This window comes from Petaurus breviceps, unplaced genomic scaffold (assembly GCF_028583685.1).
Source record: "Petaurus breviceps papuanus isolate PSGF00001 unplaced genomic scaffold, PetGlider_PUasm1.0 138, whole genome shotgun sequence".
Taxonomy (NCBI): domain Eukaryota; kingdom Metazoa; phylum Chordata; class Mammalia; order Diprotodontia; family Petauridae; genus Petaurus; species Petaurus breviceps.
The window spans coordinates 23,270,082-23,295,595 of NW_027185694.1; the positions used below are offsets into that span (position 1 = coordinate 23,270,082).

Here is a 25,514-nt window from a genome sequence, read left to right on the forward strand (position 1 = left end):
GGGCCATTTTTCTGTAGAATCTAGCCAGGTCTGAGATCCTTTCCTTCCTCCAAGCTAGGTAGCGAGAAATTGGGATGCCCTTTTAGTAGAAAGTATTGGATTTGTGTGAGAGTACAACCCAGTCAGTGTTCTAGTGGTGAAACCAGGCCTTCTTCTGGATTTTACCTCACCCTCTTGCCAATTTTCTCTTCCTGTGAGTTATGATCTATCTACCTACCTGTCTGTAAAGGGAGATTATGTGTATATGTATGTGTATAGAAATCTCCTTAGAAGTTCCTTGTTCTCCTTGCAAGGGAAGTATTCCTAGACTGTTGTCACCCTCCTTTGAGAGGGAAGGGAACTTTTGGAGGACTCATATTGCCCTTCTCCCTGTTCTGATCCTGGCCACCATGTTAGCAGCCCTGAGGGCAGGTCAGAGGTCCACTGGGAGCCCATTCTCAGTCAGAACCCCTCCATGAAGCACAACTGATCCCTCTTTGAGTTGCGGAGGGCAGGTCCTAGGGAGGGTTCCTGGCACCTGACATGCACAAGTAAATGGGTAGGTCAGTGCTGTATTGATTAGCTGCTGTGTCTCGCAGGATTTCTTGTGGCCTAAGTCACAGACCTTGTTTTGTATGTCATGTAGGCGGCATCGAGGAGCAATCACGGGCTTAGCAGTGTCACCAGATGGCAAATTCATGTACAGTTCCTGTTCCCAGGGGACACTGGCTCTCTATAACTGTTCCACCCAAAAGTACAGCGTCCTCCGAGTGCTGAGTAAGGCTTGCCATTTATCTCACTCCTTGCTTCTCAAACTCAGTTTTTCCTAGTGGTCCAGGTTACCTCTGTAGAGTTGTGTCTTGATGATCTAGGGATGGGGAACCTGTAGCCTCAGGGCTACATGTGCCCCTCTAGGTCCTCAAGCATGGCCCTTTGACTAAATCCAAACTTCACAGAACAAATCCCCATAATAAAAGGATTTGTTCTGTAAAACTTGGACTCAGTCAAAAGGCTGCACCTGAGGACCTAGAAAGGCCACATGTGGCCTCAAGGCTGCAGGTTCCCCACCCCTGATCTAGGATTTCCTGCCAGGGCCAGTTAACTTCATGTCTTTGGTGCCTATGTGAAACTTTTTTCTGGGTCTGTCACCTTTATATTCAAACTTCTTTGTTTACCCCCAGCAAACAAATATCTGTAGGCAGCCTATCTTCAGGGCAATTAGTTTAATTTATCTCCACACCCTAACCAAAATTGCTGAAACCTGAATTTACTAGGGTTTAGGTTTTTAGTATTAAAGGTCATTTGGCATTATGTTTGACTACCCCTTGTGTATTTGCCTAAGGGTATCCCTCAGAAAAGTAAGACTTTTTGATTTTGGGGGGAAGAATTAGATCTGGGCAGCTCCAAAGGTCATCTTGCAAAAGCTATTGGTTGGGCAGCTAGGTGGCACAGTGAATAGAGTTTTCATTAGTCCATTAGGCCCTGGAATCAGGAGGACCTGAGTTCAAATCCAGCCTCAGACACTTAATACTTACAAGCCTTGTAACCTTGGGCATGTCACTTAACCCTAATTGCCCTACTTTCCCCGCTCCAAAAATGCAAAAAAAAAAAAAAAACCTCTTGGTAAGGTAAGTAATTGGCCAGGTATATAATTAATGCTTCTTCATGGTTAGGTGTCTTAGAACTGGAAAAAAGGCAAACTGTAAGAAACTCGGACATAAATGCCCTCACTCAGTTGCTTTTCAGCTTTCTTTTTGTTTCATGGGTAGGTAATGTGGTCTGCCAAGATGCTGAGTTGGGCACCAATATCCTGGTTGTCAATGGGGATAGCAGTCTCCTGGCCTTTGTGGGCCCCTCCAGATACATAGTGACCATTATGGATGCTTCCTCCTTAGATGAGGTAACTGGGAATGGGAAGCTCTTGGGTTGCTCTGAAGAGAATTTCTCATAGCTGGGAGAGAAATCTGCGCGTGCTTCCTTTGCCTCTGAGGCAGAAGGGTGGAATGGTTGAACCTTATAGTAAATGGCTGACACTTGGGATGCCTGTTCTTGCCCTTCTTCAGCTATTTGTACCAGTTCTAGTAGTTATTTCTAAAACCTCAGTGAAATTAAGATGGTGTGTGAGAAGCAGTGTTGACCATGATCTTACCCATTGGTGTTTCTTTTATGAATGCCCATGTAGTTATGTTACAAAGGAAATAAAGTGTCTGTAGCACTCCTGTCCTTCTGCTGATCTGAATGAGGAAGGTGATTTTCAAAGGAATGGAAACTTACTCCTTTTCCTTCCCAATTACATAGGGGAGTTCTGGGGCCTTGTTGTTATCCAGGCTACTTTGTACAATTGGTGGTATCATTTTCTGTTTCTAAGCTACTTCGGATTGATATCAGTATCCTGGACTTGGAGAGCACCAACCTAGACTCTGCATTGGACATTTGTTTTGCCCCTGTGTCTAGTGGCCATCTGTTAGTATCTACTTCTTCCAACAAAGTCCTGGTACTTGATGTCAAAACTGGTTGCTTGACCCGACAGGTGAGAATTACTTTGTTTTTCCTTTATCCCAGAGAATACCCTGAAAACTTAGTTACTGTTAGTGTATTTGTGCATGCCTACTAGAAGATAGGTTTCCCAAATGAAGAAATTACCTTTTTTTTGTTTGTTTTATCCTAATCTTATTGGTGACTTTTGTTTTTATATCACATTCATTTCTGAATATAACTTCCACCTACCCACCTATCCAAATGAGTATCCTTTATAACAAAGAGAAAAAAGATCTGCCTTTCTTTTTAAAGAAAAGATATGCCCTCTTGAATTCCATTTTTTTAGGACCAGTGAATGATACTTACTTATATGATGTGTTTTTTCCCCCATAGCATGTCAGGGACCTTTCTTTAACAAGTATGGTGAAGGAAAACAAAATAACACATTGACCATATCTGAAAATGTATCTTTCCTTCTATACTTGTATTCCACCACTGTGTTAGGAAACAGGAGGCATACTTCACCACCAGTCTTTGAGGTCATGATTGATCACTGCATTGGTCAGAGTTCTGAAATCTTTCAATATTTTCTTTTACATTATTTTGGTTATCATGAGAATTACCTCTACTGTTTTCTTCTTATTGCCTTCTGCATGTGATACTTTTCTATTTATTTATGAAAATATGACTTGACCTACATGCTAAAACCTTCTTCTAGGCAATTTAATGGGTGCCAGTCAAGCTGTCTGTCCGCCTTTGACTGAAGTGGCCCATCTCCTTTCTTGATTATGTATGTACCTGACATGTTTCATGTCACTTCTTACAGATAACTCATTGTTAGTGACCCACTAACACCTAAACTCCCCATTCTTATTTCCACGGCCCTTTAGGTTATCTGAAATTTTGATTCTTTATAGATGATGGGTTTCCATGACTCATAGACCCATGGACTCATTAAAAAATGGATTTTTATGTGAGGAGCAGCAGCTTGAGATAATTGAAAATAGCATCTAACTTCCTTCATGTGGTCTTATTCTCTTCTTTTTCACTTCAGGGCCCAATTCATTGTCCATTTGTAGTACCTATTCAAGGTATGTGTACTGATGAAATGACTCACTAGGTCATCCATCCATCTTCACCTCAGCCTCTGGATAATTAGATAGTCTTCATGCATTTGGTTTCACTTATGTGGGATGTCAAGCTAATTTCTAAGTGGCCATAGATCTCATTCAGAGAAGCTGTGAAGTTTTGGGGGCTTGAAGCAATCAGCATGATGTTATCTGCAAATAGAGAACCTTACCAGTTGCTTTATCTTCCATTTGAATTTTGTGCAGATTATCCATTATGGTGGCAAATACCTTTAGCCAGTATTTGTCTCTGTATTTGGTGCCCTGCCTGATATAATAATCAAATATTTTTGAACAAAGTTATCTGGAGTTTTGTATGTTCTTAACATATTTGTGGTACATAACTTGTCAGAGAAGAATCTCTAAGGCTTCATTTTGTCCTCCTGAGTCAATTGCAGTTTTGGTCATTGACAAACAATAGAGTAATATGTATTCTCTACACATTTTAGTTGTCTTCATTTTTTGGTCAGTCCTAGGACATGGGTTTTACTTCAGAGTAAGGCTGCCTTTACAAAAACTTGCTTATTTTCTTCTCTGAGATATCCTTCTTCATTAGAAATCCCTTGATGCACATACTCAGCCTTTCTCATAAAGATTTTATAGTGATGATGAAAGGACACAGGTTTGTGTTTGCTGATGTCTGCTCAGTTACCTTTTTTGGTGGTGATTCCGCATATGTGGTTTTTTTTTTACATTTAAAACAAAATCTTCCTTTCCCTCAAATATTTTGAAAACCAGTCCCTTTCTGCTTTAAAAATTGTGTTGCCTCATTAAGTAGTAATGTGTCAGAGTCTGCAGGAGGTGGTTTTACGGGCACTAGTGATGAGAACCTCCTAGAAGTATGGGTGAATTCATTTCATTCCACCTGTTCTGTTGTCTTTCCAGTTTCATCTACAGCTGCTCTTGGGATTATCTGACTGTGCTTCATAATTTTCTTCTCTGTTGCTTTTCATTATCTTGTGAGGTCACCTTATTTGTCATCTCTACTTTTTTTCTTTGTCTGTAATGTTCTGCATATGAGCTTACGCACTCGACCTTTGTTGCCTTTGTATCTGCACTTGGCAGAGACATCGAGTGACGGCTGACTAACTTTTGGAGCTGCGTTACTGTGACAGCTTGCTGTCTGCTGATTAAACGTCTCTAAGAAAGGTTTCTAGTTCCCATTTTTCAGAGTCCACAGCTTGCTTAAGTAGGTAATTGTCTTCTCATCTTTATCCTTTCTTCTTATTTGTTATTGATTTTGATCTTGGCAACCCAGTGAATTATAAAGTGACTTCAACCTAAGAAATCCAGGTATTGGACAAACCTCAATACTTAATTAGCTTCAGAATTTCTATAATGTCTTCTTCTTCCTTGTTTTCTTGAGGGCTTTTATGAGCTTTCTGGGCTCTTCAGTGTTCATATGCTTTGTTCTATAAATAGCCTAGAGGCTAAAGCAATCTAGAGTGAGACAAGATGGTATGTTTATCATACAGGTAGTTTAGAATTTTGTAGCTTATAAGAATATTAGCTCCCATTTATTTAGCATTCTGCAGTTTTCAGAACATCTATCTCATTTCAGCCTCACAACAGTGCCATGAAATAGGGAGTTCAAATGTTATTATTATCCTAGTTTTACAAGTAAAGAAATCAGGGAATAGATGGTGCAGTGAACAGAGCACCAGCCATGGAGGCAGGAGGACCTGGCCTCAGACACTTGACACTAGCTCTGTGACCTTGGGCAAGTCACTTAACCCCAATTGCCTTGCCTTCCCCCCTCCAAAAAAATAAATGAATAAATAAATAAATACAAGTAAAGACATCAGGTTGAGGAAGTAATCCATGGAACAGAACTCAAACCCACATCTTCTGATCTCTAGTCTAGAGCTCTTTCTGCTGTGTCATGTGTCCTTCAAGAAACTGACATGATTATTTACTAAGTAGACATGTGAACTGACCCACCAAGGACTCAGCAACAAGTCCACACACCAGCTCTACAGTAGGGAAGAGATCCCATTTCTCATTGGAAGTATAAGGAGAATTTAAATCACCATAATGTTACATGTTCCCTCTAGATTATAATTAGAATAGAACCTATCACCGCTAGTTTATTCTTGAAGGCATGAATTATGCTGATTTAGCCTTGTCAAAACTCAGCCTTGGGTCACTCCCACTATATGCTGCCTTTGAGCCCATATGTGCTGTTGAATGAAAGTGGAGAAAATCCTACATCTGTTTTGGGTGTGCTACAAATTTGTGTTACACAACCTTAACTGCATCCTCACTACTGCCAGGCAATTCTTTTATACTCGCTTGTCAATTCACTATCCCGCTCTCCACACTGACTCTTTCAAACCTTCTTATCCTTCCTCACATTTCCCATGGCTCCCCCTTCTGTCACTCTCTCAGCAGAAACTCTTGCCTTCTGTTTTACAGAGGAAATTGAGGACATTTACCGTGAGCTCCCTCTTCTCCCCTCTTCCTCATTTCATATCATTCCAGTGTCTTCTGCCATTTTTCCTCTACCCCATCTACATGATGAGGTGATGTTATTCATAACCAAGGCTAACCCTTCTATCTGCTCAAGCAGTTCCATTTCATTCTGTCTCCTCCTACAGACTACCCTCTCTGTCATTCCCATGCTATCATTTTCACTCTCTCCCTGTTTACGGGCTCATTCTCTACCTTCTGTGTCTACCCCATCTTCAAAAAATCTTCACTTCCATCTCTGCTAACTATAATCCTATATTTCTAATACCCTTTGTGGCTAATCTCCTTGGAAAGGCCCATTTATAATAGGTTCCTCCACTGTCTCCTCTTATTCTCTTCTTAACCCCTCATAATTCAGTTTCTCATTTTATTATTTCTCCAAAACTGTGCTCTCCAAAGGTACTAATGATCTCTTAATTGCCAAATCTAATGGTCTTTTCTCAATCCTCATTCTCCTTGACCTCTCTGTAGCCTTTTACACTGTTGATTCCTGTCTCTTTGATACTTTCTTCTCTCTAGATTTATGGGACACCTCTCTCTCCTGGTCCTTCTACCTATTCAATCCCTCCTTCTGCACCTCTTTTACTGAATCCTCATTCAGAACACACCCTCTAAGTGTAGGTATCTAATTATGGGTTCTGTCCTGGGCCCTTTCTGAACAGCATACTAAAAAGCAGAGACATCACATTGCCAACAAAGGTCCATGGAGTCAATGCTATTGTTTTTCAAGTAGCAATGTATGGCTGTGAGAATTGGATTCTAAGGAAAGCCAAGTGCCACAGAATTGACATTTTTGAATTGTGGTACTGGAGAAGACTTTGGAGCATCTCTTGGACAGTAAGGAGGTCAAGTCAGTCATTTTTAAAGGAATTAATACAGACTATTCACTGGAAGGTCATAGTAAAGGTGAAACTTGAATACTTTGACCACATAATGTGAAGATGGGAATCATTGGAAAAGACCCTGATGTTGGGAAGGATTGAAGGCAAAAGGAAAAGGGATGGCAGAGGGTGAGATGGATAGATAATGTCATGGGAACAACAAACATGAACCAGGGCAGACTTTGGGAGATAGTGGAAATTAGGAGGTCTTAGTGTGCTGTGGTCCAGGGGATCATGAAGAGTCAGACATAACTGGACCTTTTTCTCTCCTCCCTCTGTATTCCTTCATGGGGTGATCTCTTCAGCTCCCATGGATTTAATCACCATCTCTGTGCTGATGACTCTCAGATTTACCCATCCTGCCCCAGCCTATTTGCTAATCTACAGTCTTGCGTCTCTAACTGCCTTTCAGACATCTCAAACTTGATTTCAGTAGACATCTTAAATTCAGTGAGTCCAAAGCAGCTCATTGACTTTGCCCCAATCCCTTCCTCTTTCAAACTTCCCTGCTATAAAATCTTACCAGTTCTCTAGGCTCTGTGACAACCTAGGAGTCATCCTGGATTCCTCACCATCTCTCATCCTTGTGCACCCCCACCCCAATCTCTTGCCAAGGCCTGCTGATTTCCTCTTTGCAACATCTCTGGAATAAGCCCCCTCCTCTCCTTTGACATTGACACCCCTCTGGTGCAGGCCCTCATCAGCTCATGCCTGGATTATTGCAGTGGCCTGATGGGGGTCTGCCTGCCTCAAGTCTCTCCCCTCTTCTCCTGGCTTTTCCACAATACTGTCCCGCTCTGCCTGGAATCTCTCCCTCCTAAACTGCCTACTGACCTCCCTGACTTCCTTCAAGTCCCAACTAAAATCCTACATTCTATAGGAAGTCTTCCCCAATCCTTCTTAATTCTAGTGTCTTCCCTCTTAATTATTTCTTATTTATCCTGCATATAGCTTGTTTGTATGTAGTTGTTTCTTTGTGGGGTCCCCCCCCATTTTAGATTGTGAGCACCTTGAGCGCAAGGATTGTTTTAGCACAGTGCCTAGCACATAGATGCTTTTTTGAGGGTGGTGGGTGGGGGAGGGTGGTTGGGTTTAAGTGACTTGCCTGGGGTCACCCAGCTAGTAAATGTCTGAACTCAGTAAATGTTTGAACTCAGACCCTCCTGGCTCCAGGTCTGGTGCTCTATGTACTTCGCCACCTAGCTGCCTCTAGTAGGTGCTTAATAAATATTTATTGCTTGATTAAAGTCTTTTTTTCCTTCAAAAATGGAGCCTTATGGTCTTCTTTAACCTCTTTATTTCCCTTTCTTCTATTTTCTGAATATTTCTCTCATTCTAGTTATCTAATCTTCACCAAGTAGCCTGCTCCGCATTGGCTCTGAGTGAAGATGGTCATTTCCTCTTGACAACTGGTGACCGGGCCATCAAAGTGTGGGACTTTCAGATGAAATTCAATGCCAGCTTCCAGGTATGCCAGGGGAGGGGCATGAAAGAAAGCAGCTGTACTCACCTTTGTCACCAAAACACTTCCAGACAGGAGGCAACGATGTACAAAAAATTACAGGAATCTTCACAGTTTTGATCGTAGAGCCTCCCCTCCTTCTTCAACCTGTAGACTTCCCAGTCTCATATTTTAAAATCCCAGGATTGTGAGTCCCTCCTGGATCACACAACTTATTTCTATGTGAGTCTATTGTTTGGAGTGACTGGGTGTTAGGCAAAGCCTTCATGCTGGACTCATTGTGGGGTTTTGTCTTAAGCACATTTGAAAATGTGCTTGTTGATGTGGATCAGAGAATTGTCAAGGGGTCAGCCTGTCTGCACCTCCTCCCTCCTCAGCATGTGGCTAGGATCCTGGTTGAGATGCCATGTATTTTTTAAAAAATGTAACAGAGGGTATAATAGACAGGCTGAGAATTGTGATAAAGGACAAGAGGGACACCAAAGAGGTAATATTGCCCCTATTTGTGATCCTCCTGCCAACCCCAGTATTTTTATGAAGGCTTTTATTGGGACAGCTGTTATCTGATCAGTTTGGCTTAGTCTATGTGCTAACACCATTCATTGCCATGTCTAGGAAGCCCAGGGTACTTTTTGCTTGCCATGAGCTATGGAGAAGAGGGCCAAGGGGTTTTCTTTCTGTTACAGATGGAACACTTGAAACCCAGAAAGAGAAATAATTTGCCCAAGGTCCCAGCATGACTAAACTGAGACTAGAATCTAGACTTTGTAGTGATTCGAACTCTTCATCTCTGAAGTCTTTGCATGTATGTAGCCAGTGTTCTGTCTCTCAGGTATTTATTGGCCATTCTGAGCCAGTGCAGAGAGTGGCTTTTACTCCTGACCAGCAGCATATCATCAGTGTTGGAGATGCCATCTTCATCTGGGACTTCTTAGCTGCTCCTGAGAAGGCATCTAAGGGCAGGTAAGATGTCTCTACTCTTTATTAGACTTACTTGTAAGTGAGGAGAGCTCTTTTTTCATTTCTGCTTTCTTGCCCTTCCTATCTGTAGATCCACTTTGTAATAACCTCTTTTCTTTCATTACCTTCTCAGTGTCCGTTGGTCTATAGAATCCTCTCCATCTCCTGCTGCTGGTGAGTTGTTCCCCTTCACCCTTGTTAAGGGTGATAAAGATGACAGATTTCTTTTTTCTAGACCTTGTTGAAAGAAGAGAAGAATATCTCTATTAGTCACTGGAATTTATCGCTTTGGCCAGAGATCAAAGAATTAAAGATTTAGTACTGGAAGGGGTCTTACAAATGATCAGATCCCCATCCCTTAATTTTGTGAATGAAGAAACAGAAGCACAGAGCTAAGTGACTTGCCCAGGGTCACATAGCCAATATATGTCAGAGACAGGTCTAGATTCGGGTCATCTTGATTTCAAGGCCAACTCCTCATCCTTTATGCCATCCTGCTGTTAGGTGCTAGTTCCTTATTAATGCTGGAAAATAAATCTAAAATGGTAAATCTCTGCACTTGGTAACTCTTCTGTGTTATAGTGAGATGACTACACAGAGAGGGGCGTGTTCACATGGCACATATCAGGCCAGTCCTTTATAAGCCTTGGCTTCCTAGCTCTAGAACTCAGTAGGCCGAACTTTGTCTTTTCTTGATTTAGCTATATTTGTCAGCATTCCAAGAGACTATAAAAAGAAATGTTCATTTTCACAATTGTTAGGGAGGGAACAGAGTGTCAGGGAGAGTAGAGGAGGTTTTACTATTGGTGCTTTTAACATCCCCTGAGGAATGACCTGTGACCCTTTCTGTTTCTAGGACCAAATGTTGAGAAGATTGGAGATGCAGCCTCTGGAACCAATGGAATACCTCGTCAGTCAATACCTGTGCCCTTTCTGGCCTCCCCACCTCATCTGGATATCAGCTCCATGCCCCCTGGGAAAAATCATGGTGAGGATAGTTGTGGTGTTCTAGGGAGGAGAAGGCTGATAATTTTCACTTCAAAGATGAATTCATCCAGTGGGAGCTGCGTTGCTCACCCTTTCCCCAAAATATAAAAAAGCAATCAAGTGCTTATATTCCTAGTGCAATAGAAAATATTAAAAAAAAAACATTTGTTTAAAAGGAGATTATGATCTGATTGTATCTCATTCAACTTCCATCTCTGTTTTCAAATATTTGTGGTGAATATGGCGGTGGTCCATACCTGTCTTAGACCATCTGTGATTCTCCTATGTGTGTGTGTCTCTGTGTGTTTGTGTGTGTAAAAAGCCTTTGCTTGCATTTATCTGGCCTCTTCTTCTTTTACAGATGTTTTTTCAGAGTCTGATGATGAAGGAACCTGTTTAAAGAGCCATGTCATGGGGAGGACTCAGAAAGCTCCTGACTCATCTGTCCATGTTAAGAAGAAAGTAGATGGGAATGTAGGTGGCCCTGGGAAGACCAAATTAGGTCAGTGGTGTCCAGACTTAGGTAAGTTCAGCACTCTTCTAGTCGGTGGGGGACCTTTGTTCTCCCTTTTTTCTCTTCCATGGAAAGTGATGGAATGACTCTGAAGCACTGTTATGGCTGGCAGTAATTGAAATTTGTTATCTAATTAGTGTATGAATTATCTGTCACATCATGGAGTGGTAGAAAGATTGCTGGATTTGGAGTCAGAAGACCTGTTCAAATGTGAGGTCTGTCATGTTGTAGCTATGTGGACTGTAGGCAAGTACAGACTCTCTGAGCTTCCGTTTAATTACCTATAAAATGGGGGAAATAATCCTCATCAACCAAAAAATGCTCTAGAATAGTGAGTTACCATTATCATCCTTGTCTCTTGCTTTCCTTTTGGCCACATTGGTATACAGTGCCACCATATAGATTGAAGGTGTCAAACTTTTCTCTGCAAAACTCCCAAATGCCAATGGAAACAGATTAAAATATCTTTGCAAAGGGGCAGCTAGGTGGCGCAGTGAATAGAGCACCAGCCCTGGAGTCAGGAGGACCTGAGTTCAAATCTGACCTCAGACACTTAACACTTACTAGCCGTGTGACCTTGAGCAAGTCACTTAACCCCAATTGCCCTGCCCTCCCCCCCCCAAAAAAAAGCCAAAAAAAAAAATCTTTGGAAATTAACAAAATAAAAATACAACACAATATAGATAATGTTAATTTGTAGTTTTCTAAGTCTATTGACTATAGTTTGAAGGGATCTGTTTCTACTTGAGTTTGATACCTCTGGTGTAGAACACTCCGGTATCACTGATGGTGATTTTTATGGGTCCTCAGTACCAGCTCTAAAGTTTTCTAAGTGAAGAGCAAAAAAGAGACTTTACAGTTAAAGGTTGTTTTCCTTTGGGGGGGAATGGAGGGTGTTTGAGGGCTAAACTTTGATCCTGTATCTACTATTTGTCCTTTGGCAGATACTGGCAATGGCAGGATTGTGGGACCCCAGAACAATATTCGCCCTGATTCCTACAAACATTTTATTGCTCGATTCAAAGCATCTACCCTTCCCAAGGTAGCTTGCCGGGGAGGGAGAGTGGGCCCATGAGAAGGGATAGGGACCCAGAGAAGTTAAATTTTTTTGCTAGGGTCACACACTAACTTATTAATTGAACTGAATTTCCTGATTCCTGAGGTCATTCTTTTCCTATTAAACCTGATTGTCTTGTACTTACATTCAAGTCAACCTCTACCTCTGTAATATCTCTTGATTCTTTCCCTTCCTCCCACTTCCACCGTTCCTTTAGGTCACATCTTTGTCACCTCTTTCTACCCTGCTGTCACAGACTCCTAGCTGGTGTTCTGGTCTTTAGCTCTTTCCCTGCTCCAGTCCAGTCTTCATACCCAGCCGTTCCTTTTCATTTTCTTGATGTCACCTCTTTCTACCTGTTGTCACAGACTCCTAGCTGGTGTTCCAGTCTTTAGCTCTTTCCCTGCTCCAGTCCAGTCTTCATACCCAGCCGTTCCCTTTCATTTTCTTGATGTCACCTCTTTCTACCTGCTGTCACAGACTCCTAGCTGGTGTTCCGGTCTTTAGCTCTTTCCCTGCTCCAGTCCAGTCTTCATACCCAGCCGTTCCTTTTCATCTTCTTAATGATCAGGGTTAGTTGTATTGCTCTTTGTTCAAAAACATTCAAGAATTTCCCTGGTCACATTGAATAAGGTCTGTGCTCCTTAGCCTGCCCTTCAAGACCTTTCACCATCTGCTTCCAGCTTGCTTGTCCAACTTTATCTTGCTTTAAATCCTTTCATAAACCTGAAATTCTAGCCAAACTGGACTGCTTATTGTTTAGTAACCTTTAAACAAAGTTTTATACATGCCTTTTTTATTTTAGTTATTTCCTGATATACAATTCCCTCACTCACGCCAAATAGAAACCTGCCTTGTGATGAACAAAAACAGTTAAGCAAAACTTGTGGACAAGTCAGCCATGCTGGTAGCATAGACAGTGATTCTATACTAGAGGTCCCTCCGGTCTCTGCCAAGAGGAAGGTCACTTGTTGTTTCTTGATCCTGTCATGCCTCCTCTTACCTGGAACCTTTACTTTACCATAGCCCACAGCTGAAATGGACTCTTCTCTACCCCAGCTCTACCTATTATCCATCCAGCAAACATAAATTAAGGGCTCATTGTATGAAATGTACTGTACTGGGTGCAAAAAGATACACAAAGACATGTAAGACGTGGTTCCCACCCTCTCTTAAATTGCTTCCTTTCCTGCAAGGACTAACTTGACCGACACTTCTCTAAAGTCTTTCCTTGTTCCCCACAGTTAGATGCAATCTCTCTCTCTCTCTCTCTCTCTCTCTCTCTGAATCTTTCACTTGCCATTTTTCTAGTTTGTACCAATTGTGATCTCTTTACTTGTCTTACTTACCCTTATAGACCATGAACTTGTTGGGAGGAGGAACTGTGTCTTGGTTTCATCTTTGCACCTTCCTGGTATATAGCACAAAACCTACAGAGTAGGAGCGTGATAAATATTTGTTGAATTGTGCATGAGTTTGTATGTGTACGTTAGCAAGGGAGATGAGTATGTGCGTGCACACGTTTGCCTGAAATACAGTAGATTTTGTATAAAGTGTGTCTTATAAATGTGATATTTGTTTTTTTTTCAGACAATCTCCTTCCCAAAAAATAACTGTGAGCGTTTGAGGCTGAAAGCTGTTGTGGGTTATAATGGAAATGGAAGGGGAAACATGGTCTGGAGACCAGATACAGGTAGGGACCAGCCTGGGAAAGAAAATTGGACCTGGTGTAAGGGAAAGATATCACAAGTCTAATAGAGGACTCTTTCCTGAACTAGATTTGGTACTAAAGGACCAAAAAGTACTAAGTGGTACTTGTTGAGGAATGAATGCTTTGGAAGCAGCTTTCCCAATATAATCTAGTATTGTTACTACCCAGGATTTTTTGTGACTTAAATATGTTGAAGTGTTTTGAAACTAATGTTTCATGTAACATGGCCCTGATATTTCCTATTCAATATACTGGATTCTGAATTTAAAAAACATTTTATTGATATATTTTTCTATCATCTTCATTTCTGTATATATCCTTCCTTCCTCCCCTCCTAAGTTCCTACATGAGTCATCCCTTGTAACAAAGAATAAAAAAAAGGAAAAATAAAAGCAGCCCAGCAAAACTACCAACATATTAATCAATATGCTGACAGTATGTATATTTAATGTTCCATGCCTATAGGCCTCCCATGTCTCCCAAGGGAGGAAGGTTCATTTCTTTTCATTCTCCTCTGGGATCAGGCTTGGCCAGTAGAATTATGGAGCATTCAGTTTCAGAGTTTGGGGCTTTTTCCATTTATGTGGTTTCAGTCATTGTTTCTGTTTACTTTTCATAGGTTCATATGAATCTTGGCATATTTCTCTGAATTCTGTTCATAGTCATCATTTCTTATGGCACAGCAATATTCCATTACTCTCCCATGTTTCATTCCCCAGTTGATACCTATTTTGTTTCCATTTCTTTATTACTGCAAAAAGTGTTGCTCTGAATATTTTATAGTGTACATGAGACCTTTCAGTCTTTGACCTTGTTAGGGTATCTGCCTAACAGAGGGATCTTTGGGTCAAAGAGTATGGACTTCCTCAGCGTAATTCCAAATGGTTTGTATAATAGAGTGACCAGCTCATAGCTCTGCCATACGGTGTATTGGTGTACACTGTTAGGGCGACTGTACTCCTTTCCCCACAGGGCCTCCAACATTGACGTCTTTCATTTTTGCCAGTTTTCTGGGCATGAAATTAAACCTCAGAGTTGTTTTGATTTATATTTCTCTTATTAATAATTGAAGCAATCTTCCATATGGTTGTTAGTATTTTGTAATTCTTCACTTGAGAATTATTTGTTTATATCTTTTGACCACTGACCATTGGAGAACAGTACCAATAGTTTGTGTTTGTCTTATTTACTTTATATCTTATATATTAGATCCTTGTCATAGATATTTGATACAAAGATATTCTCACAGTCAATAGCTTTCTTTCTTATGCTAGTTGCATTGATTTGGTTCATGAAAAAGCTTTTCAATTCCATGTAATTGAAATCATCTATTTTGTCTTTTGTGATCTCCTCTATCTCTTATTTGGTAAAGAACTCTCTGTTTAGCCATTGCTATGAAAGTGTACCCCAGATTTTTGAGGAAGTGACTATGTTAGAGGCAGGGTGGTGTAATGAATAAAGTACTGTACTTGGAGTCAGAAAGACCTGGATACAAATCCTCCTCAGACACTTACTTGCTGAGTCTCGATGACCAAGTTGATTAACTTGTCAATTTCTTTATCTGCGAAATGGCGATAATGGTGAGTGGGGTAATGGGATCACCCTCACCTTGCTGTTGTGAAGTTGAAATGAGATAGGCAAAGAGTTTTACAAACTTTAAAGTGCTGCATAAGTAGTAGTACTTGATGACCTTTTGTAATTTCTGGGGGATACTGCAGATTGGACAAGACTGAGCTTTTGTGCTCCTTTAAGAAATCTTTTAAAATTAAATTTAAGGTAGATAGGGAGCCCTATCCTCTGAACTTAGTGACTGTGCTCACTCTAATAGTTTTCCTGTTTTTCTCTTCCTCTGTACAGGCTTTTTCGCATATACCTGTGGATGTGTGATTGTAGTGGAAGACCTACACTCTGGCTCCCAGCAACATTGGCTGGGCCACCCTGAGGAAATTTCAACTTTAGCTGTCAGGCACGATGCCCAGGTACCTGTGTCTGAGAGTCTCTAAATGGCTTTTAATGAAACAGCCTCAACTGAACTCCTCAAAGCCAGTACTAGGCTTAGCCTTACCAGAAATTTTCTTTATTTACTATTTACTATGAATACCCAGAAAGCCTGACCCCTGTTCCCATCTAAGTCCAGATTCTTCACATACCAGTTGCCACACTGCCTCTGGAGAAGGCTTAGGATGTGATTGCTCCTTCTCTGTTGTCAGAAAGTCTAGTAATAATTGCAAACAGGAAGAAGGACAACACTGACAGCCCAGCTCTCTCTTCAGGAAGCATGATGGCTAACTGGATGGAAGAGGCCAGGCCAGGTCTAACTTGAGGGTCGCTGTGTCATAGGAAACAGCACTGGCTTTAGAATCATAAGGTTTTTGGTTCCCAGCCTTCTCATCTACTAGCCACATGACTATAAAAAAGCTGTTTAACCTCTCTGATCCTCAGTTTCCTCATCTGTAAAATGGGGACAACTATTTTCACTGCCCATATCACAGGATGCTTGTGGAAAGTCTGTTTTGTGAGTTACCAAGTGATTAATAAACGTGAACTTATTATCATTTTTAGATAATTAGATGGGAATAAGGGCCAGGTTAAGCTTGTGAATTCAACAGACTTAGACATTTATTAAATTCACTAGGAATACAAAGGTTTTAAAGCCACACAGTCCCTGCTACAAGCAGATCATATTCTGTTGGGTGTGAGGGTGATCAAGGTGAGGTTTGTAGATACAACACATGCAAATGTATCACATTATTTTATAATTAAGAAAATCTCAGGATGGGATTTGAGGTTTTGATAAGAGTACTCTATCAATCTACAAACATTTATTAAGCACCTGCTGTATGCCAAGCATTATGCTAAGCACTGGGGATACAGAGATAAAGATGAAATGATCCATGGTCTGGTCAATAGACACTTACTAAGCCATGTGACTCTAGGCAAGTCACTTACCCTGACTCAGTTTCCTCATCTGTAAAATGGGGATAATAACTCCTACCTCCCAGAATTGTGAGGATAGAATGAGACCTTCAAGAGCTATATAAATGCTGTTGTTGTTAATTATCTCTATGATGACTCCCATTTCTTTATATTTAACCCTATCTCTCACCTGAACTTCAGTCCCAGGTCATTAGTTGCCTGTTTTACCACTTCAAACTAGCTATCTTCAATTCAATATTTCTAAAACAACTCATTATCTTTCCTTCTAAACCCTTGACTCTTCTAAACTTTACTATTTCTGTCAAAGGCACAATCATCCTTCTGGTGTGTCAGGTTTGTAAATTTGCCATTATCCAGAGTGCCTCACTCTCCCCCCATCCCATTTTACCCTTCACCCATCAAATCAGCTGCCAGCAGCTGTCACATTCAATCTCTTCTCTCCACTCACATAGCTACCACTTTAGTTAAGTGGTCTTCCTGCCTCAGATGAGTCTCTCCCTACTTTAGTCAGTCTTATACACTGCTGCCAAAGTCATTTTCCGTAATTGCAGATCTGACCATGTCACTTCCCTAATCTACCAACTCCAGTATCTTCCAATTGCCTCCAGGGTAAAATATATACTCCTCTGTTTAGCTTTTAGAGTCTTACACAGCCTGGCCTCACTCTGTCTTTCCAACTTTGTGGGATCTCCTTCTTATATTCTTCAGCTCAGCCGAACTGACCTTCTTTCTGTTTTTCACTGATGACATGTCATCTCCCTTCTTTCCTTATCCCTGTCTCATAGAGTCCCTTTTGTTCTTTCAGAAGCAGCTCAGTCACCATCTACTGAATGAAGCCTTTCCTTATGCCCCCAACTGCTAGTGTCCTCCCTTATACCCCACCTTGTGTGTTTGTGTGTGTGTGTGTGTCTGTCTCTCGGTGTCTTTGTGTCAGTGTCAGTCTTCACACATACATATTTTTATATATTGCATTTATTTGTTTTATTTATTTTTATGTATGCTTATTGTTTCCATTAAAATGTAAACTCATTTCAAGAAGGAATTGTTTTATTTTTTTACTTGTTCTAGCATTTAGAACAGTGGTTGGCACATAATAAGAACTTAATAAATATTTGTTGATTATTTGATTGAGGTATTGACTCCCTCCTTGCAAGAAATTGTCTATGTCTCATGCCCAGTGTGAGATACCGTTTGTACAAACAAAACCTTCAGAAAGTTATGATTTAGGATTCAGACTAACATACAACTTCTGCTTCCCACATGGGGGCCCATTTCTCTCCCAACTTTATGGAAATTTGTTGGACAACATGGAAAGATAGAGTTAGAATTAGGGTTAATTAGTAGGTCAATAAACTGTATATTTTTCCATTTCCATTGTGTATCTTTTCTTATTTATGTAAGTGCTGTTATCCAGGGCCTTTGTTTTTCTTTCCTATCCCCACATTTATTTTGCTCCTAATTGGTGCATTTACCAGAGAGAAGATAAAGAAGAGGTAAATCTCAAATCAGTGAATTTCACCACTTAGTAGCAATTTTTTTTGCAGATAGTGTTTTTGGATTATCCCTATCTTCCTGTTAGCAGAAATAGTGGCATTGGTGCCATTACCTGTTTGCATATTAACTGTGGATTAAAATTCCTTTTTGTGGGGGCGGCCAGGTAGCACAGCGAGTAAGAGCACTGGCTCCAGTGTCAGGATGACCTGGAGATCGAATCCCGGGCTCAGACACTCAGCATGCACCCAGAAACACCTGGCCTGTAACCTTGAGCAAGTTACTTAACCCCGATTGCTTAAAAAAAAAAATTCCTTTTTGTTTTTTTGTGTACTCCCATGGACATGTGTAATAGTGTGAATTCTAACTGATATATGTGTTTGTGGCCTGACATTGGATCTTTCAAAGTCTGTTACTTACTGGACAAAGAAGAGATTGGTCTGTTGGATTGCTCCAATAATGGGTTGGTTTTTTGTTTTTGTTTACCAGGTCCTTGCTTCTGCCTCAGGCTGGGGGGATAAGAGCTCTCGTTGTCAAATCCGAATCTGGGATGTGCCAGAGGGGACTTGCCGCAAGGTTCTGTTTCATCATGAGACTGAGGTCCAAGCCATGGCATATTCACATAATGATCGACTTTTCATCACTCTGGGTTAGCAGCAATGTTAATCCAGAGTTCAAACCCAGCTTCTTGTCTTTTAACAGTTGGCCAAGTATAATATGAAATTATGGCCTTAGAAATGACAAAAAAAAAAAAAAGCTTTATTTCATTCACTGATTGTCTTTTGGGTGTAGGAGTAGCCTGAGAAAAAATTTTATTTGTTTATGGGAACCTTACCTGCAGTGTTTCCTCCCTCCCTATGGCTTAAAGTCCCTCTTTGATAAACTAGAGGCTTCTAGATACCATCCAGTCATCCAATCCAATTCAACAAGCTCTCATTAAATGCTTAACTCTGTGCAATCTGACCACTTCACTGTGTTAGGTGCTAAGTTTACAAAGACAAACCAAAAAACATTGTCCACCCTCAAAGAATTTATACACTGGGGACTTTGAGTTCTGACATACATCTGACTTCCAGGCGATTACAGCGACCGCACCATTGCCCTCTGGAATGCCTTCACCTATGAGCTGATGTCCTCCACCCGATTCACAGAGCCAGTTCATGAAGTGGCATTTAACCCTTTCAGTGCTAATGAGCTCGCTTGCGTGGGCCAGGGAGCGATCACCTTCTGGCTCATGAAGCAGTGGGGAGCTGATATCAACCTCCAGGTATCTTAGAGCCTTCTACCCCCTTCTCTTCTAACAGGTCTGGGAGTGCTTTCTCGGGGTCACCTTCTGCTGTTCAGAGGCTGCCCTGTGGCTGTGGGTGGCTAATAAGGGTTGTTCACCCCGCTTTCTCCTGGTTTTTCATGAATACCAGCATTCACCTTCTCTGATAAAATGCCCACAATACAACCTCATCATAATCCATAACATCAGTTGATGTTTCTTATCCTTTGGGCAGGTCCACAGAGTTCCTGTTCCTGAGGAAATAGGACCAGTAGAACTGACATCAATTTGCTACAGCATCATCCCCTTACTCTACAGTGGCACCAACACTGGACAGATCTGCGTCTGGGACATAGGCACCAACCGCTGTTTTATGACCTGGGAGGCTGATGAGGGTGAGATTGGTGAGTAGATACCAATGCAAAACCTGTTTAGATCTAGTTGTTCCACATGAAGCAAGCAGAGTTCCCTTTCTGTTCAGTCACTTCTGGGATTGTTACTGACACTGAGTGGACTTTATTTCAATTTCCACCTGATTTTTCTGAGTGAATGAATGAATGAAGCATTTATTAAGTGCTTACTATATACCAAGTACTGCACAAAGTAAGTAAGAGCCCTGTTAGATCTTGGAGATACAAATTGAAATGTTAGACAGTCCCTGCTTCTCACAGAGCTCCCAGTTTATGGAGGAGACAATATCTACGTATTTTGGTCTTTTTTTAAGATTTACACAAACTCCTGGCAGGGCAATTGGGGTTAAGTGACTTGCTCGAGGTCACACAGCTAGTAAGTGTTAAGTATCTGAGGCAGGATTTGAACTCAGGCCCTCCTGACTCCAGGGCCAGCTCCCTACTCACTGTGCCCCCTAGCTGCCCCGAGACAACATCTATGGAAGGTTTCAGCTGCAAGTGCAACAGAAAGGTTCTGTGGCCCATAGGGTATGTCAGTAAAGCAGAGGGTGATGCCTCTTCCTTAGTGTCATTTCCACTGGTAGAATCACACCTGTTTTTGATGCTGAGCCATTTAATGGTGCGAAGGACTTTGGTGACAAGAACTTTCTCTTCTGGGTCTTCTGTAGGTCCCATGCAGGTACAGTTTCTAGGCTGCGTCTTTGTGGAGGCTACTTCCCAGTATGATGACTGAGAGGAGACCTTGAGGCTGGGAGGCCATGGCTCTTCCCCAGGCTCTTGGGTTCTGGGCCCTGGGCTGCCTCCATCATGATCTGAGGAGAGATGGTGGTCAGGGCGGTGAAGGCCTGGGAATAAGCTAACAGGTCCAGATCTGTGACTTATCTGAGGCTGTTTGAAGCTTTGAGCTTTTGGATTATTGTCCAACACAGAAAGTTACCAAAGGTCACCCCTAAGGTCCCTTCTAGCTATCACATCCAATTCAATTCAATAAGCATTTATTAATCAACTATTACATGAAAAGCACTGTGCTAAGTCATACAGCTACAAAGACAAAATGAAAAATAGTACAAAAGTTGTGGGAAAAAATGCAAAAAACACAGTGCAAACACTCGGATGTTGTTATATTATTTTAAACAAGAGTTCAAACATCTGTGCAGTGTATAACACCTGTGGACCTTCCAGCTCTATGAAGAGGTACATTTGGGGTGGCTAGGTGGTACAGTGAATAGAGCTCCAGCCCTGGAATCAGGAGGACCTGAGTTCAAATCTGGCCTCAGACACTTAACACTTACTAGCCATGTGACCTTGGGCAAGTCATTTAACCCCAATTGCCCTGCCTCCCCCCTCCAAAAAGAAAGCAAAAAAAAAGAGAGGTATATGCAAGTTCCATTTGATCTTTATAATTTTGTTGCCATTACTTTTGTTTTTTTGGTGTGTTCTTTCCATTTCCATTGTTGTTGTTGCTGTGTATATTGTTTTCTTGGCTCTGCTAGCTTCATCCTGCATCAGTTTATGTAAATTTTTTATGCTTCTTTGTATTCACCACACACATCAATAAGATTCCACTATATTCATGTACCACAGTTCATTTAGCCATTCCCCAATTGATGGGCACCTATATTCTTTCTAATTCTTTTGGAGTACATGGGGAGTTTCTTGGGGTATAAACCCAAGGGTATGGATATTTTGTTCAAAGGGTATGGATATTTTAGTCACTTTGTTTGAATAATTCCAAATTGCTTCCTAACACAGTTGTGCCAGTTCACAGCTCCATCAACAATGGATATATTATGGTGATATTATCTATTCTCATGTCCTCCCCCAGCTCTTTCAGTCTCTATCCTGAGATCCCTTTTAACAATAATATTCTGTGGTTCTCTGGCAAGTTCAAGACCCAAGTTGAGGAAATGGATTCATTTCTTTTTGGTGTCCTAGGTGTGCTTCTGTGTTCTGGAAACCGGCTGGTCAGTGGCAGCAACACTAAGCGGATCCGCCTGTGGGCAGTGGGAGCCGTGCAGGAGCTGAGGATGAAGGGTTCCAGGGCAAGGTGAGACAGGTATCCTGCACACACAATAGTCATTTGCTCATCCAGCAAATATTTACTAATCACTGTGTACCAGGAACTGTACTAAGTGCTAGGTACCCATTACCAGCTGCTTCTTCCTGAGGTGAGCAGTCGATTTGGGGGTTCCAGAACTTGGGACTCAGTTGTCTTACTGTCCTAGTATGTAGGGTTGAGCCAAACACTGTACTGTCACTTTGGCTTCTGGGGTATCTAGTGTTATTTCTTTAATAGAAAAGGGTCGTTAAATCATGTCTCCTCTCTGAGTGATTCTCTGCTTCTCTTTCTGAGTCATAGATCCAGCTTTGTAGAGCTGGAAAGGACTTAGACCTTCTGAGCCACCTCAGACATACCTCATTTCATAACTTTCATTTTTTTCTTTGAAAAAAATATCCTTTGACTAGTTCTCTTTTGGGGAATTTTTATTCTTATAAATTTGAATCAATGACAGAATGCTTCAAATCACTAATAATGAGAGAAATGCAAATTAAAGCAACTCTTTTTCTATTTCACACCTATCAGACTAGCAAAGATGACAGAAAGGAAAATGACATTTGTTTGAGTGGCTTTGGGAAAACTGGGACTCTCATACACTGTTGGAGCTGCGAGATGGTGCAACAGGTCTGAAAAGCAATCTGGAAGCATGCCCCCACTGTCACTAAATAGTGCATAGCCCTTGACTCAGCCTTTGGCTAAAGGCCTGCACCCCAAAGAGAGCAAAGAAAGAGGAAAAGAAGTCCCATTTACTAGAATGTTTATAGCAGCTTTTTTTTTTTAATAGCACAGATCCACCTTCTTCAGATCCCCACATATAGGGTCAGAACTGAGCTCCCTTTCTCATCCTCTATTATCCCTTGCCTTTGGCTGAATGGATAGATCCTCTGTATCTGCGTCCATGAAAAGGACCTGGCAAGTAAAGAGATATGGTTGGGAATGGGGACCAGGCAATCTATTGACTGTAGTGATAGGATTCAGGTTCAGGAAGTGAGTCATCATTTTTGGGGGGACGTGGGTAGGAAAGGGAACAATAAAGAGTATAGGACTGTTTCTTGTCTTTGCCTGGGGACTGTGGATTTAAAGAAAATTCCAGTTTTTGAAGAACATATCAATCTCGAAGCTTTTATTAAAGTGTCTACTATGTGCCAGGAACTGTGCTAGGAATACAAAGGCAAGAATGAAACGGTCCTTAGTTTCTAGGAGCTTACATTTTATAGGCAGAAGGACTAGGTACAATATGTACACATATAGGTTATACATCTGGGAATTAAAAGAATCTTCAGGGCAGCCTTCTCACTAAATGTCCTTAGATTCCAGTTGTATTTTTTTTTTTTGGAGGGCAGTTGGGGTTAAGTGACTTGCCCAAAGTCACATGGCTACTAAGTGTGTCAGGTGTCTGAGACTGGATTTGAACTCAGGTCCTCCTGACTTCAGGGCCCATGCTCTATTCACTGCACCACCTAGCCTTCTCCATTTTTTTTTTTTTTGCTTTTTTGGAGGGGAGAGGACAGGGCAATTTGGGTTAAGTGACCTGTCCAAGGTCATGCGACTAGTAAGTGTTAAATGTCTGAGGCCATATTTGAACTCAGTTCCTCCTGACTCCAGGAATGGTGCTCTATTCACTGCACCACCTAGCCACCCCATCCAGTTGTATTTCAAAAGACAACTGCTTTACACCAGTTTCTCCTCATTCTACTTCCTAGAAATTCTACAAATCCATGTACAGAAAGGGGCAGCAACTAAGGCAGACCCAGAGGTCATCCCCCAGGGCAGTGACTAAAGCCTGGTTAACTGACTGAGGAGGCTGTCTGAGTCTTCTCTGCATGATGTTGCATACTTTAGTATAGAATTCCTTTCTGTTGGTTTAGGGACTTAACTACCTGGATCATTTATTTTTTGTGATATACTTCCAACAACTGGCTCATTTAAAAACAAGTCCTGCTTTACCATGTGAAACCTGTATTAAGTGAATGATTCATTCATTTGCAGACATTTTTTCTGGACCCATTTTGTTTAATCTGCTATGTTAGATGCTGGGAGATACAAATAATAATGATAAATAAAAATGAAGTAAGTTTAAAAATAACAAAAATAAACAAATATATACAAGTAAATATAGTAAATAATGACTAAAACATGGTTCTTGCTCTAGAGAAGTTTATACTTTAATAGAGGTGATTAGATATCTAGACAAATAAAAATAAACCATAAAAATAAAATAAAAATTAATAATAAGATAAATCAATCTAAAGTTCTCAAAGATCAGCTAAAAGAGAAATTGCTTCTAGTGAGGTAGTTATCAGGAAAGGCTTCATGGAAGAGAGGTGGTTTTTTTAGCTGATCCTTTGAAAATCTTCCCACTGTCATAGGAACCCCTATGACCTACCTCTGGGCAATCTCTTTCCAAAATAGAACTAGGAAGGTCTTAGAATACCATGATTGAGATACTAGCAATGACAGCTAACATTTACATAACTCTTTACTATGTGCCAGGTGCTGTCGAGCACTTTACAAATATTTTTGTATTTGATTTTTTTTTTTTTTGCTTTTTGGAGGGCAGCTGGGGTTAAGTGACTTGCCCAAGGTCACAGGCTAGTGAGCATGTCAAGTGTCTGAGACCAGATTTGAACTCAGGTCTTCCTGACTCCAGGGCCGATGCTCTATTCACTGCCCCACCTAGCTGGAGGGACATGATCCTTGAATGCTAGGCTAAGAAGCTTGAGCTTCATCCTAAACATTTTTGAGCGAGACATTGACTGATCAGACCTTTGTATTTGATTCTTATGATAACTCTGTGAGGTAGGTGCTGTTATTATCCACACTTTCTAGTTGAGGAAACTGAGGCAAACAGAAGTTAACTGATTTGCCCAGGGTCATAGAGCAAGGAGGTGTCGGAGATCAGATTTGACCTCAGGTCTTTCTGATTGTAGACCTGAACCACCAGCTGACTTTGAAGTTTCTCATCACCACACTTTGAAGCTGCATTGGGGTGGGAATTCCTGGGACACAGTCTGTTAAAGGCCCAGCTCCTTTGACTGGCACATTGACTCTCTCCAGGTGCAGCTCAGAGCGCAGCTAGGGCATACTGACTGTGACTTGTCCTGGCCCACACCACTGAACTATAACTCTCCTTCATACACTGGCTGGAATTATTCACTCTCTGTAGCAGGAGTTCCTATTCCAGGGTCTGTGAACTTCTTTTAATAATATTTTTATAATTATATTTCAGTATAATTGGTTTCTTTTGTAATCCTCAGTATTTTATTATGTGCACATGATTCTGAGAGGGTCCGTAGGCTTCACCAGACTGTCAAAGGTGTCCATGACACAAAAAATGTTAAGAGCTCCTGCCCTTTAGTCAGCCTCTCCCTCTCTCCATGCTTCCTTGATCTCTGTGCTCCTATCAAGCTCTCCAAACACTTGGCAATTCTCTTCCTCTTTCCAGACTCCCTAGAACCAAAACACCCTCTGTGATCCTTACACTCCCAGGACAGCCTCTCAACCTAAAAGTAACCAAATATCACCTGTGTGGTACATGTTGACTTTGCTGCAGGCCTATGTGAAGTCTGGAGTATATCTCTCTCTGCACCGCTGAATGTCCTTTGGGCACTATAGCATGTTGAGCTCCTGACAATAGAGAGCTAGCATGGGGATAGGCAGAGACAGGAAGGGAGGACATTCTTGGCATAGAAGAGACCAGGGACAAAGGCACAAATGGAAGGATG

General features: G+C 41.3%; 1 protein-coding gene across 1 annotated transcript in view; it reads left to right on the plus strand.

The window, feature by feature from the left end:
• The window catches only part of WDR90 (WD repeat domain 90), a 57,001-nt gene that overhangs the window by 17,621 nt on the left and 13,866 nt on the right, over positions 1 to 25,514 (plus strand). Inside the window, exons 21-35 of the mRNA XM_069065524.1 lie at positions 626 to 756; positions 1,749 to 1,879; positions 2,348 to 2,509; positions 8,274 to 8,402; positions 9,229 to 9,359; positions 9,490 to 9,530; positions 10,213 to 10,344; positions 10,705 to 10,866; positions 11,802 to 11,899; positions 13,505 to 13,607; positions 15,483 to 15,604; positions 18,543 to 18,702; positions 19,130 to 19,320; positions 19,556 to 19,724; positions 21,666 to 21,777. Of these exons, the coding sequence (XP_068921625.1) occupies positions 626 to 756; positions 1,749 to 1,879; positions 2,348 to 2,509; positions 8,274 to 8,402; positions 9,229 to 9,359; positions 9,490 to 9,530; positions 10,213 to 10,344; positions 10,705 to 10,866; positions 11,802 to 11,899; positions 13,505 to 13,607; positions 15,483 to 15,604; positions 18,543 to 18,702; positions 19,130 to 19,320; positions 19,556 to 19,724; positions 21,666 to 21,777 (1,974 nt within the window). The remainder of the gene's footprint in view (positions 1 to 625; positions 757 to 1,748; positions 1,880 to 2,347; positions 2,510 to 8,273; positions 8,403 to 9,228; positions 9,360 to 9,489; positions 9,531 to 10,212; positions 10,345 to 10,704; positions 10,867 to 11,801; positions 11,900 to 13,504; positions 13,608 to 15,482; positions 15,605 to 18,542; positions 18,703 to 19,129; positions 19,321 to 19,555; positions 19,725 to 21,665; positions 21,778 to 25,514) is intronic.